The 15079-nt window shown below is 42.0% G+C and overlaps 1 protein-coding gene across 1 annotated transcript; it reads left to right on the top strand.

Annotated features, from left to right (window-relative positions):
- Positions 1-1614: 1614 nt before the first annotated feature.
- Positions 1615-13326, top strand: kctd16a (potassium channel tetramerization domain containing 16a). Its single transcript, XM_075480608.1, has 2 exons — positions 1615-3212; positions 12255-13326. Exons 1-2 carry the CDS (start codon positions 2390-2392, stop codon positions 12704-12706), a joined length of 1275 nt encoding a protein of 424 aa, XP_075336723.1. The 5' UTR covers positions 1615-2389; the 3' UTR covers positions 12707-13326.
- The last annotated feature ends 1753 nt before the right edge of the window (positions 13327-15079 follow it).

The raw sequence follows: 15079 nt of genomic DNA, 5'->3' as shown, positions 1-15079 counted from the left end.
CGCTCAGCTGGGAGCCATATTGTCTTACATTATTCATGCTGAAGTTGCATGAAATTCAACCCCTTCCAAAAGCTAGAAACTAACCTGGGAGTTGAGCAGGAAGTAAAGTGAAGGCAGGAGGCAGGGAAATTGTCTCTAATAGGAGGACGAATGAGATGAATAAGAAATAGGCTTTATAGCACACCTGGGAGGAAAATAGTTCCCAAGCAAATTGTATACGGTTATACAAGCCCAACACCAGGCATTCATCTATTTGTGAAATTGTGTTAGATGGAGTGGTTTTAATGGAGGTAACCTTTATCTACAGTGGTGTCTTCTTCAATGTTACTGTCACGCTATCTACGAAACACAATACCATTCATAATGTAAGCAGCAAAATCTCACATCGCAAAAAAAGGGAGACCAGTCCGCTTGCAGTAGCTCTAAATCCCCACTGTTTGAATCCCACTCAGTCCCCTGCGGCTGCTTAGCAACCCCTCTCCAGCACAATACAGTCTGAATTAACAGGGTAAAGCGTGACCGCTGCCTCCTCAAAACCACGAGTCAAGGGTGCTCTCCCATCATCTATGTATTCTCGCAGCACCACAGCAATAAAAGGCCCCTGATTTATTATAACATGGCTTCAAAAAACACACACAGAAATCAAACAAGCTGCAAAGCAAACAAGAAACAGTCTGAAACATGGTGGCTGTATGTGAAGTGAGCCACAAACTTTAGGGACCTGAGGCTTGTCATGTAGAACAAACAGTTCCAGGGGTGTAAAAGTGGCCTCAGTGATTGAAGTGTTCAGGAATATTAGGATGCCCACTTTCATTTTGCTGTATACTCACATTATACACGAGTTTGTAACCCACATGAAACTGCATATGGGAATGATGACAGGAATTGTCAATCCTTGACTTCAGCTTTGCATTTCACTTCATCCAAAGTGGATTTTACACTCTGCAGCAGCTGGCCTCCCACGTGTGTATACTGCTGACTCTATGACAAATTCACTGAGCAGGCCCTGAGCACTAAGTCCCCAACCCCTGCCTCCCCTCCTATATAATCTAGAATAAGATATTTCTGTAATGATAGTGAGTTTGTAGCTCACGAAACTGCAGGAAAACCTGCATGCATTTGATGCCGAATGAGTAAACGCAAAGGGTCTCATACAGAAGCATTTACCAGAGAGTGAATGTGATGTGATAATCGGTGAAGTGTCTGCAGTTCCGAAATAAAAATCTACTAGTTTAAGTCAAAATCGATGTTTAAGGGATCAGTTTTCATATCCAGTCACTGTGTTCTGGGTGAAAGAAGTGGCATTGTTGCCCGAAGGTTCAAAGGAGCGCAACTGCCTGTCTTATTATTGTTTCCTTCATTGATTTTTTTTAAAAGTGACACAGGATGGAATCGGAGTTAATGCTGTCACCAGCTGTGATCGTGTGTAGTTATCACAGCGGATCAGTTTTTGAGCAGGACACTGTCGCCTAACCTTTCACTCGTCTCTCGGGATACGCGCGTCAGCTAAAAGCGTTAAATATGGACGCACAAAGCCTCTGTGAAGAATCGGAGGGAGGGATTAAAATCTGCTGCGCTGGGATGTTAAAACTGCATCTGCCCTGAATCCTCATCGCCAGCTGCACGCCGCCAATGGCCAGCGCAGAATATCATGGAACAACTGCACAGATGCACCCCGACCAGTCTGCTAAAAATAACATTTTCCTTTAAGATGATGTAAGACATTACTTCACGGGATGAAATTTTTCTCTCTCTCTCTTTCTCAGTGACACAGCTCGGAGCAGCATTATCTTAAACCCTTCTGCCGTTTGGAGAGATGGGAGCGCGCAGGAGTCCCGCTTCCATCCTCTTCTCTGTGAGCAACCTTGGAGCTTGTTTCAGCATCCCAGCAGTCAAGAACGAAGCTCAGTAGTAGAATTTGACACGCGTTCACATTTTTTAAATTTTTTTTTAAAGATCTTAGACTCATGTGATTTAATTAAAAGCCGGGCGCAAAAAGCTTCCCACAGAAAACTTGAGCAGATTTTTTTTTACTCTTCTTTTTATGGTAGGAAGTGAAAGAGTCGAGCGAGGATTGCATCCCACTTCTTTGAAGTCACACTAACGACCCATCGCAGTGGATGTGTGTAACATGATGCTGGTTGTGATCATCGATTCGGTTAAAAAGGGATGCGCCATGGACAGGCACATTTACGCATGAGGTTAAAGACGATGTTGTAGACACACCTTCGGATTGTTCTGCCATGAGACAGTGGATGCGAGCACTGCAGCTTGAATGCTTCTGCTCTGAGCGCGTCGGCACCATGCAGCTGCGCCGCACATGCTGAACTTCTGGGACGTTTGCGCTTCGTGATCGCAACTCGGATTTTGTGCAGGAGCTGGAAAGAAGATGGCATTGAGCGAAAACTGCAAAACACAACCTGCTAAAGAGCAGGGATTAGTGCAAAATCCTCCAACGGACGTTATTGAGCTAAACGTGGGTGGGCAGGTGTATTACACTCGTCATGCCACATTGACAAGCTTTCCAAATTCCTTACTTGGGAAGCTATTCTCAAACAAGAAGGGGTCTTCAAATGACTTGTCCCGGGATCTCAGGGGACGCTATTTTATTGACAGAGATGGATTTTTGTTTCGATATGTGTTGGATTACCTCAGAGACAAGCAAGTTGTCCTCCCTGACCACTTCCCAGAGAGAGGAAGGTTGAAAAGAGAAGCAGAATACTTCCAGCTGCCAGAATTTTCCAAACTTTTGTCTGCAGAGGAGTCAAAACTCTTACCAGATGACTCGTATTACAGTGATTTCGACGATGCGTCGCAAGGGAGTGACCAGAGGTTTTACCCCTCTTACTCCTTGGACAGGAGGTATGGCTACATCACGGTCACGTTCAGGGGCGCTTGCGCCGCGGGAGGCAGAGAAAGTCACAGTGATCCCAAGGCCAAAAAGTTACCAAGAATCTTCATCAGCAGCAGGATTGGCTTAGCGAAAGAGGTGTTTGGTGACGCCCTGAACGAGAACAGGGAAACGGACAGACCCCCGGACCGATACACCTGCAGGTTTTACCTCAAGTTCAGACACCTGGAGAGGGCTTTCGACATGCTGTCAGAGTGCGGCTTTCACATTGTGGCCTGCAATACGTCCATGACTGCGTCCTCCGTGGGTCATTACACGGATGACAGGGTCTGGTCCAATTACGCGCAGTACATCTTCTACCGTGAGTGAAGATTTTTTTCCCCCACTTTTTAATTTTATTACAAATGGTGTAGGAGGCTTTTAGACTTCCGGAAGTAACAATAATTCACACAACAACCAAGTCAAACACAAAGAACAACAAATGTAAACTAGTGAAAGGAAAAATAAGAAGACACAAGTTCCCCTCCCTCTTTACATCCCATCTAAACCATCCCTTTCAGGCAGGGCTGACTTCAGACTTATGTTGAGAGTCCGAGCTGAGAGGCATACTTGCCCACAGCCCCCCGGGGAGTTGAGTCACAATGCTGGAACACTTCAAGCGCACACGCGTCATGTGTAAACACGGTTTACTGCTCACATTATGCCAGCAGTCGGGTTATGAATAATATAGCACAAGTGGGCAGTAAGACTGAAAAAAAAGGAAGAAAAAAAAACCATGAACGCTCCCGCATGCTCTTGAATCAGCTGTACTTGGAAACAAGGGTTGTTCGCTTAATTAGCTGTAAATATGGCTCACTCCTTTGCAGAGGGGAGATTTGGACCATATGGCCAATTATAAAGCGCTTTGTTCATTATTCTGAAGAGCTCCCTTTAGAAAAGCTGAGAAGAGCCCAATAGGTTTGTGAGAAGTGGAGGTGCTGAGGAAAACATGACATATGGTAATGATTGTCTAATATTGTCATTAATGCAGGGTAATTATTGCGAGAGGTTTGCCTTGACCCCAAAAAGCCCCTAGCCTAGTTGGATCTCCGGGAGGCACTCAATGGTCTTGAGCACAGCATATGGTATAGGTGTTCACCTCCTTCCTCATTAACAGACTCCACCCTAGGACACAGTCATGGGGCAGTGGGAGGAGAACGAGAAGGTGGCACAGTACACTATCCATTATGAGAGGAAAGAAGCTGCATTAGTGTGAGGAGCGCAGAGGGGGGAGGCAAAAGATAGAGGGAATGTAAGGAAGCAAGCTGAAAAGAAGTGAAGGCGAGCAGATGGAGGAGAGAGCCGCCGAGGAGGAGGGATGGGAGAGTAAAAGTTGCATGAGACCTGGCCATGGGGAGAAAGAACTGAGGCAGAAAGAAGCAAGAGGGAGCGGGAGCAAAAATAGATTAAAGTAAGGATCAGACAGGAAAGTTCATCGAGTGTGAGGAAACGGAAGAGGAGGATGGTGGAATTAGAGGGTGACAAGACATGGACACAGTGGGAAAGACCGGCTTTTCATTAGCAGAGAGCAGACGAGGTGAGGATGAAAGGAAACCAGTATATATTGCAAGCATGAGCAGACAGAGGTCTTGTCAGGATGATGGATAGATACATCAAAAGCAGACAGCCGTCACAGTTGCTGCTTCATAGCAGCACAGCCGCCCGAATCCACTTTCAAAACTAATACTGTAACCTGGTTCTGAATGTGGGGCACTGGCTGGCCTAGAGCAAGTGAACCTGAACAAAGAATGCAAGTGGACAAATACACATCTTTCACAAGACAGATGGCCTTAGTTTCTGTTTGTTGTCTCAAGCTTAACATTTCACTGCTTTCTTTTAAATCCCTTCATGCATCAAAGCACTGGCTCATATGGAGATAAAATTTTAGGGTTAGATGAGAGTGTAAAAAGAGCAATTGAGAGCTGTAAGCAAGCTGAGAGACTTTCTTCCAGCCTGCGATGTCCTTACAACATCATCCATGTTGCTCTTCTTTCTAAATGCATCACTTTATTCTTCAACTCTTCTCGCTCTTATCGTTCATATGGACAGCCCTGAAAATGCTCACAGTAGATATTCGCAATACGTAATGTCGTAATCCTGACTTTCGGGGGGCTTATTTCCTCAGTTAAACTCAACTCTGAGTTATAATCGCCCTTACCCGCCTTGTCAAAATCTTAATCTCTCTGCACACTGGGACAAACAATATTTTTAGCAAAAGGACACTCAGTTCAGTCGGTTTTACATCCCCACGGACTGGTAGGCTGTTGTCAAAGGAAGAAGCTCCTTTTCAAAAATCTGTTTTAAACCTCACAGATCACATGGACAAAGGGAAAGACTTCTGGAGGACAGTTTAATGGTCAGTTGAGAAAAAGATTTAGTTGCTTGTTCACAATGATCTGAGGTTTGTTTGGATGAATAAAAGTGAGGCATTCAATCCCAAAATCACTGTTTTCACTGCTGGGCATAGTGGTGGTCACAACATATTCTGGGTGTGTTTTGCTGCCAGTGAATCTGTTAGATTGCCCAGTGGCTGAAATAAAGCAGAAGGTAGACCAGTTCAGAAATTCTTCATCATAACCTCAAATGATCTGTTAGATCCTCAAAACCTCAACGGGACAAAACCCCTATAACCTAAAAGCCGGGTGTGGAATAGATTTAGCAGTTTGACATAAAGCTTTTTCCAAGGTCCTGACTTCAACCTTATCAGAAACATACCTTACGTTAATTTGGCAGACACCCAAGGCGACTTACAAGTGAGGAACACAATGAGGGGAAATGTGTGGTTTCTGATCTTACCCAAGGATCTTTAAAAATGCTGAGAGTGGAAGTCGGGTATCAAAACAACAACCTCCGAATTGAGTGACAGCTACTTTACCTCCCACTGCTGCATATGTCTACTTAAAAGTTGAGTTCATGGCAGGAAACCAAATATTGAAATGGAACTCTATCAACTCTGCCAAAGAAGAGTGCTCAAATATCCAACTTGTTTCTATTAAACATTTCTGTTGAGCATCCACTCTCCCCCAGAAAAACAGCAACTGAAGCAGCTGAAAGACCGATATTGCTATGACATTAACACACCAGTATACACCAGTCATGAACCAGTATGTACGCAAATTTAGTTTGTGAGATTCAAGAGTCAGGAGTAAGAATTAAAAGGCAAAAGAAAATCTGAGATGTTAAATTCGAATTTACACATTTACATAGTTAGACTCAAACTGTAAAAGATGAATTGGAATAGTGAGTCTGTAAAATGATCAATCAGAGCATATTGTAAATATTGACTTAAACATACCCAGCAATAACATTCTTATTCATTTCATCCTTTATCTGACAGAAGTGATTTAGTCTAAGAGGTCCTGTTGAGTTGTCTGTCAAGCAGGAATCCAAAATGTGTAACATGATGTTTAATATTTTATTGGCAGGCAGTGACAATGTTATTGCTGTAGACATGAACAATTGCAACCTTCCAGCTGCTGATTAGGACTGGTCTCGTTCTTGTTAATTATCTCTGGGGATAGACTCAATTAAATGCAGTCTGAGAACTCATATTTTTCCTCGTCTCAATACAAGAGACAAGATTGTGACTGTAACCTATTTTTAAGACCGTAACTCACATTGTACAGCTGGAGAACTTCAACTCGGTTCATTGGTTTACAGCTAGCTGTCATCTTAGATAAAATAACATCACGATATGCTTTGAACTTATAGCTTTCACATCACAGCAGCAGAGGAAATCAACATTGAGCACTGGGAGTTGAAACACCGGAGGCAACGTCATTTCTCCCACTCCCCCACAGAGCCAGTGCCCTGTGAAAATGGGAGACATGTACAGTAAAGACAGAGAATGATTACATATTCCAGGTGTGTCAGTGAATATGACTGTGCAGCCTTCATTTTGGCTGGAAATGATTTGATCTGTGGCCATAATAGCTACTGAACAATGGCCACAAAGCGGAATGGAGAGACAAGGAAAGTAATCAATTGCTTGGGTGTAATGGAGGCAGAGATTGAGCCGTCACCGAGCACCCTCAGAGCCTGGTTGGAGTTTGAATTGACAGTGCCTACAAAAAATGGATGGGGTTTTCATGAATAAGTCATTAATGTCTATAAGAGCACCTGGGCAAAAAAAATGGTCTGAAGTGAGGAGAGGTGTATGTGCATGTGCCAATTTCTTCCTGGTAATGGTCGCAGGACTTTTGTGCACGACTTCAGTCTGAGGAGGCAATCTGGTCCTGCTTGGGAGGAACTCTTATAAGAAAAATAGTTTTTAGAATTTATATTTTTTTTTGAAGCAGCACTCTGTTGTATAGCAAAGCTTTCAAGGTAACAATTTATTTGACTTAGTTTTGCTATGTAAACATATACATACATGGATTAAAATGCATCATCTCCTCAATTGCTTCTAATAGGACAATAATATATTAAAAGCTGTGATTATGATCGTGTTATTGCATGAGATGAAATAAATCCCATTTCATTCAAGAGATATCTTACACTAAACATCTCACACTTTCTTTGCATGCTCATTGGTTTGTTATGAAAACTCAGGGTATGATAAGAATGTGAACATAAACCCCCTGCCTGTTCTTTTGAAACACACACATTTAGATATTGGGAGTGTATGGCCACTAATTAAACTCTGCAAGTTATTTGTGCCCCTGGTTCAGCTATTTCTGCACCGTGAAGCCGCTGGAGAACAGGTATAACAGTTCTTCCTGTCTGACATCTAACACCTTAATGATCCCTTCAGAGACAGTTAATGGCTACTTGGATGTGAATTTCCTCACACTGCAGGCAGCTGAGTGTTTTCTGTAGACAGGGGGATTCCCTGTGTTGGTATGCAGGATGTGACCTTTGCAGATTATGGCTTTTTTTTTTTCCAATAGTTCATGAAATTATGTGAATATGTTGTAAAGTTTATAGTTTGTCCCTAAGAATAAATAGACTATTTGGTACTTGCACTTACTAAGATGTGTCTCCTTAACAATGTAACAAGGGATCAGACTGGCTGCTCCTCTTTACCTCTTCTCTCCAGCCTCATGAGGCATCATTTAGAGGATGACAATACCTATTTAGATATCTCAGACACTTTTCCTTTTCTCAGCTCCAATTTGCTTAATCAGGACTTGTGTAGAGGAAAGGTGTGGCTCTGGGTCAGGGGAGAGGCTGATATAGACAATCTGCCTGCACTGCTTGTTCATCTCTCTGCCAGGGTGACACTCAGCGGACAGCGACCCTCTGACTTGAGAGGGGACAGCACCCGCATGTCGTTAACAATCAGCCAGTGAAGCTGTCACTTCTGTCATGTAGAGCAGCTAATGTGAGCCAGGCCTGTCTATGAGAGTCTACATGCTCAGTAACCTTGAATTTGGGTCGTTTAATGCTTACTGGGAATCCACATGTTACTGTGACATATTTTTCTCTGGCTCTTTATTATCAATTCTCCCAATGAGAGGTGTTTCAGGAGAGCAGGCTTGGGTGAAGGAAATCACTATTGACAAATTCAAATACATGCAGATGTTGTAGGCGTTATTATACACAAGAGCATGGCCATCAGATAGGCCAGAAAGAAAATGCTGAAGTGATAATTTTACAGCAAATAAGGCTATCTTTGATTTCCCTCTTTCCATAAGGACAGTCACTGCCTTTGCAAGACAAGCCCTTTTTCTGCTGCAAGGACACACTGGCCTAATTTGCGAGCTAACAAGCATGCAAACTATGCTACTCTTCAGGCATTGGAAGATTAAAAAACATTGCCGTAACTGGATATAAGACCATGACAATATGATTGTCAATGATCAGAACATCTCTACTTTCCTCATATACGTATATGCAGAATTAACCTGCTTTTACCTTTTATACACATTGATTTTTTTTCACCTAAAAACAAAGGCTAAAGGATTCAGGTGATTCTCCCTGTTTTGTTTGTTTCACATCCAAAGTCTTGCCCCGAAAATGTTATTGCACCTGAGCCATGCAGCACCTGAATAGTTTCAAGATGCTGAGTCTCACAGGGTTCGTCTGTTTGGGCAAATAACAGACAGTAATGAAAGGGAATAAAGCCACGTCAGAAATTCAACTCTATTAATTTGTCAGATTGAGACAACTGGAATGTAAAATGTTGATTTGATTTCAAATGTGGTTTTCATTCATTTTGATTGAGGACACTGCTGCTGAAGTTTAAAATTTGAAAAGCTGACTGCTTCAGGTCAACCTCTCTGAGATTAAATGACTGAAGCTCAACCTCAAATACCTTTGATGAGACCATTTATAAGCAATAGAATAGAAAAAAATTAAATTGAAATAAAAACAATCATGTTGGGCAAAAAAAAAAAAAAAACTCCTGACATTTTACATCTGGTTTTATAAGACTCTGCCTTCAGTCCCCATCGTGTCCTACTTTCCTGCCATTTAAAGCCTTTCAAATCTACACGCAATAGACTCTCCACGAAACTTATCATTGTCAGGCACGAGGACAAACCTCTGTCGTTAGAGGGAGTTTGTGGATGCTTGCATGCCTCCATGAAGAACTCAACTCCATCTCTCTGTGTTATTCATGAGAAGTGTAGACACAGCCTAAGTCTAGGTCTGAAGCCCATCCTCAGATTTTAATGTGGTTGGAACATGATCTCTTCGGCAGGCTGTATAGAGCGGAGAAAAACACATTACAATCAATAGCTTCCCTGAAAAGATACTAAAGTGTATTATACACACCCACTTGTTTAAATGTAGCAGAGAATGACTGTGCATCCTGGCTAGGCTCTCAGAGTTTTTTCCAGTCTTGGATTTGAAGGCGACATCAAATCAGACACTTCCTTATAGATTTGATTTAACATTTATCATATAAATTACATTTTACATGTAAAGGAACACATTTTGGCATCTTGCATGGTTAATCTAAGTACAGCAACACCTTCTTCTTGAGTGATCGCATCCTGTAACCTCTTTCTGCAGCAGCTAAGGCTCTTTGAGTCCTTGTTTGGTGGATTTCCTTTTGGCAAAGCGCTCCCAGTTCACTGCCCCTCAGAGGCCTGTCCACAGCTTTTTGATGGTGTTTATGTCAGAGCACTGTGAGGGACTGTGTCAGCTTGTACCTCTTGAGTCCATTGTGTATTTTGAGTGTGTGTGTTTAGCATCATTATCCTGTTGTAGCTGCAAAAGCAATCCTCTTTACATCCTCAGCTCTTTTACAGACAGTGTGGTGTTTGCTTTCTGACGGTGTTTAATCAAGTCCATTCTTCTCTACCAGTTAAATATCCCTTCCTTGTATCTGAGTTTGTCAGAGAACTCTACCTTCAGTTGACCAAAGCCTGATCGATCCACCCTAGTTGGAGAGATGTTCAATGTTAATTTCAGAATTCCACAGGCTTGTTAAGCACTTTATTTGCGAAAAGGCTTTTGGTGGTGAGGAAGAAATCAAAATTTCCTCCAAGTTTGTCTATATTTGCTAATTAATCATTACATTATAAACCATGAAACCTGTAAATGCTTTCATATTTTCTGGTAACCTTCTCCTGCTCTGTGGGCATCAAAATTTCCAGAATACTAGGCAGCTGCCTAGACAAGCTGATTGTTGTAAAATAGTTAGAGAAGTCAGAGCATTTTCAAAAGGTTTCATATATGCATCACCTGGCTTTTCCTACAACTAAATAGCTAACAGTTCTAAAAAGGAGACGAAGGCATGAGATTTTGGTGAAAATGCTTGATCTTGAGGTACTTAATATAACTGTAAACTAATATGTTGCTCCTTTCCTCTATTTTTCGTCTGAACTTGCACAAACACAAAAATAACCGACATACTCACGCTCTTTTAATGATGAATCGTATAAAACAAAATGAAAACTCAGGAACTTCTCAGGCAGTCAGTTGCTTTATGATAATTCATTCTCCAGAGTGGCCTGAAAATTTTGTGTTGCTATTACTGGGTGTTGGCAAGCTTCCTAATCGTGTCGCCCCTCTGGACTACAGCATCCATCCATTTAGAAACAATGCTCAGCCTCCTCCTCTTGATCCTGCCCACTAAAGCGCCTACATCCATTTTCATGGTGCAGCCCCGTCTGCTGGATGCAGCGAGATTCATTTTCTGCGGAGGGAAATTGGTGTGCTGATTGGCCTCTTTACTCATGGATTATCCATTAAAAAGCTGTTAGCCACTCTCACAGTATCAGCTCAATGCAATCATTGCACCACAGATAAGGTCATTATTACAGTCTGTGCAGAGAGGTTAAAATCCCTGTTGAACTCTGTTCAGTTTAAATTGGCGCATGTGCTGGAGGGAGGCAATGGACAAATCATTGTTCCCCATGAGATATCCCTGCTATTGAGTCTGTAATATCACATTAGAGAAAACCATTTGGAGGTTTGTAGAGTATGTGTCCATTATTTTGTTTCTCCTATGCTGCTGTTTACATACAGCAGGCTCAGCCGTTTTCAACAACGCACATTTCTACCTGTTAGCAGCTCTAAATGAGATCAGAGATCATAGTTATTTTTGGAACCGAGAGAGAGCATCTGTGTCTTTACTTGAACACTTCACAAGCCAGCAGGCAGTACTGTACAGTAATTCTCGTCCATAATTAGCTGTGTAGGAGGGGGTGAGATGAAACATGAAGAAGGTGCATGGTGAGAGAATAAAACTAAAATCTAAAATCTTCTGCTAGTAGGTGCTTGTCCAAACTTCAGTACAACAACTAAATTTGATACAACTAAAGCATGAACATACACGCATCCACTCAACTATTCTCTCACTAGCCAAGGTGAATAAAGCCTTTTCTCTACCTGCCTTTTCTTCCTAGTTGCCTCCCTGAATGCCACAAAAAAATACAAACACATTTTTTGACAGACTGATCCAAAACACAAAACCAATACTTTGCTGTCTTGGGAATCAGGTTACAGGTCTAATTAGAAACTGCGATAGCAAAGCACATTGCTTTGAGTCTGAGACAAGCTTAGCCTTGGGAAATGGGAAAGGTCTTTCAGCAAGCTGCAGTGAGCAGCACTGAGCTCTGGGGTTCTCCTTATCAGAGGAAGCAATATGCACAGCCCACCAATTCTTTTGGATAAGTAATTAAATGTCAAAGAATTCACATGTTCTACAGATCAGACCTTTAAATACCTATACAAATAGTCATCAGATGTTGGATAAAATTTTCTTATATGACATTGAACCTACCGTGGGGGCATTTGTCAGCATTTGCCTGAGCACTAGAACTGTTTATCTCGATTAATGTAGAAATCTATCACTATAAAGACAGCTGGGACATAATATGTTAAAGGTTTTCTGCATGAAAGTGCTGTAATTGAAAACTTGTCACATGTGGTCAAAACAACTGACAAATATGTTTGTATGTGTTTTTTCAAGGTGGGCCCTCTCGCTGGTCGTCTTCTCACTGTGACTGCTGCTGCAAGAGCCACAAAAGTGAGCGCGAGGGAGAGAGCGGCACTTCCTACAATGACCTCTCCACTTCCTGCTCTGAGACCCAGTCAGAGGCCAGCTCCCCTCAAGGAACCGTCATCTGTGGCCCCGTGAGCCGACAGTCCAACATCCAGTCTTTGGACCGTCCTGTGCCCAAAGGGCCAGGCCACATGCTGCAGCATGCAGAGATGCGCCGCAAGACAGACATGCTCCGCGTGAGAACCTTCGGCATGCGGGAACGAGAGGCGGCAAAGAGGAAAGCAAACAAGGAGAAGATGACTCCAGAACAGGAGCTGGAGAAATGTATCCAGGAATTCCGGCGTATTAGGATTCCCGATCGCTTTCCACAGAGGAAGTACATGTGGCAATCAGAGCTCCTACGAAAGTACCCTCAATAAACATTTGCGTGAAGAAGAGAAAGGAAAGAGGAGAGAATGAGAGACGCTACTGTTGTATCATGTCACCATCAGTAAAGATAATTAAACTGCATAGGCAATACATTGACCCTCTATGACACATACTGTACCGGAGAAAAATACTGTCCTGCCAGAATGAATAACGAAACACACAACGTACAAAGCAGTGTGAGTTATTGATTTGTAAAGGTTGCACAGCATTGTGTACAATATGCACACGTGTCAATCAGGCTGAGGCTTACATCAAACTTGCTGTTCTCACTTTTGCGAGGTGAGACAGGCATACTACAGGTTATAACTTTACTGACAACAAAGCAACCTCAGGGGAAACATCATTGAAGTTCACCAACCTATCACACATTGTATGTGCAGTCGTCCACAATAGCTGTTTATAAAATGGATGTACCCAGATGGTGCTGTGTGTTAGCAACGGAATATCACTATTCTTCACCGATAACACATATGCGTTAAGTACGCTTTGGTAACACCACTGCATGTCATTTCACCCTTAGCATAATTATGCAATATCGGACAAAATTTCAATTCACTGTTGTCAGTTGGGTAAATATGGTGTTATGAGGGGGGGGGGGCTACTGTTTTGAGGGGAGCACTGCCTAGATCTGTTTGCCATGGTAGAACTTTTTGTCTAATTTTGTCATTAGGTGTTGGTTAGACAATTTTGTGTAGGTAGAATATATAATGCGAATGAATATCGATCTAATCATTGACTGTATGTGTGCAAAAAAAGTAAATAAATGAGATAGAATTCTATTGATAAAGTGGACCTTCTTGTGAAATTTAAAACTAACCTCATAAGCTTCTCTGTAACACAGGAACTTGGGGCGTGAGTCACGTGAAACCGAGAAACCGGAAAAGCCCTCTCTTTTTCCAACACTATTAATTTGTGGTAACCTCTTAACCTCTCAAGTCACACCAATAACAATACAATTAATTACTCTGAGAAAACATGTAAGCTGTTTAGCAAGCGCTCTTTTCTTTTTAGATTGGAACTCAAACGAGCTGCACTGACTGAACGATAATCTTGCTATTCAGCTTAATGTGGGGTGATGAACAGTTATTCTGTTTTTCCCCACACAGTTCACAGTTCCCTTTGAACAAAATACTTCTTTTTTCTACAATGTGATGTATTACTTAACATGACGGAATGATCTGTGTTTTGGTAAAACAGCAGTATTTGACATCCTGTGAAGAGAACAGATTTTTATCTCTACATGGCACTGTTCTGTGTTCTGCCCTAATGAGCCAGAAATCTCCAATTTGTTCCCCAGAAGCTTCAGTCGGTTTCATCGTATATTCAGGAGCAAGTTGAACATTTGAGTTCCATGTGGTTTGGACAGCTGCATTAAACTAGGTGAAGTGTGCATAGTGCTTTAGAAAATAAGGTTGGGTCTTATTTTCCAAAGTCTTAAAAAAAAATCAAGTAAAAGTATGCGTGTCTTGTTTACCAGCTTTCTGCTGTAACCTAGTGACACTTATAAAAAAACAGTATATTGGTGGCTAACTACGATTTGTGGGGTACTATGTTTTTTTTTTTAGATTGTTCTCGTCCCCAAAACATACCCGTGGGATGTATGTGCATGTCGGCAGATACAGCCAGTAATTAACGCTCAAGTTGCTTGTGGGAGCAACTGCATGTGCAGGATAAAAAGGGCGTCCATGTTGTCCATGTCCCATTGTGAAATATATTTTAGCCCTTATCTTGATCTAAGAATTGATACGGCCTAAAGCCAACCAGGAAATGACAAAAGTTTCTTCGTAATTTGTTGTGTTTACATGAAATCATGGCAACTTGTGAAAGGGCATCTATGACGGTGACGGTCACTTTGTAAAAAGAATGTATTTTAGCTCAAACCATGATTGTTTTCTAAATGTACATTGTTAAAAGTGCAGCATTTAACTGCTCCATCTACCCATCCCGCCTTGCTCCTCTGCACATTGTGGCTTGTTAAACAATATACTTGACAGTAACGTCAGTATGTAGAAATACTTATATGAGGAGCGTTTCCCTTGTGCCGCTTGTAGGGACATTAGTTTACGGAACAGTATCAAGAGGCATGAACAAATAACTTATGTGACTGTTTCAGTTGGAGGGCTTGTTGTAAATCACTGACGAAATCTAAGAAACAAACTGTAAACATTGCCGTATAAAACTCAAGAGAGGCAAGAAATCATGACCAACAGAACAAAAACAATCTACAAAAGAACAAGTGAACAAAAGCTGGAAGAAAAACTCGATACTCAAAGACAAACAAAAAAACTTTATATCAGTTTCCTTGGTCTCTTGGTTTTGTCTCAGATTGACTCGATGGTGTGGAGATCAGAGCCCAATCGAGA

The sequence above is a fragment of the Odontesthes bonariensis genome, chromosome 13 (genome assembly GCF_027942865.1).
Source record: "Odontesthes bonariensis isolate fOdoBon6 chromosome 13, fOdoBon6.hap1, whole genome shotgun sequence".
NCBI classification, from domain to species: domain Eukaryota; kingdom Metazoa; phylum Chordata; class Actinopteri; order Atheriniformes; family Atherinopsidae; genus Odontesthes; species Odontesthes bonariensis.
This window is presented reverse-complemented; position numbering and strand designations above follow the sequence as displayed.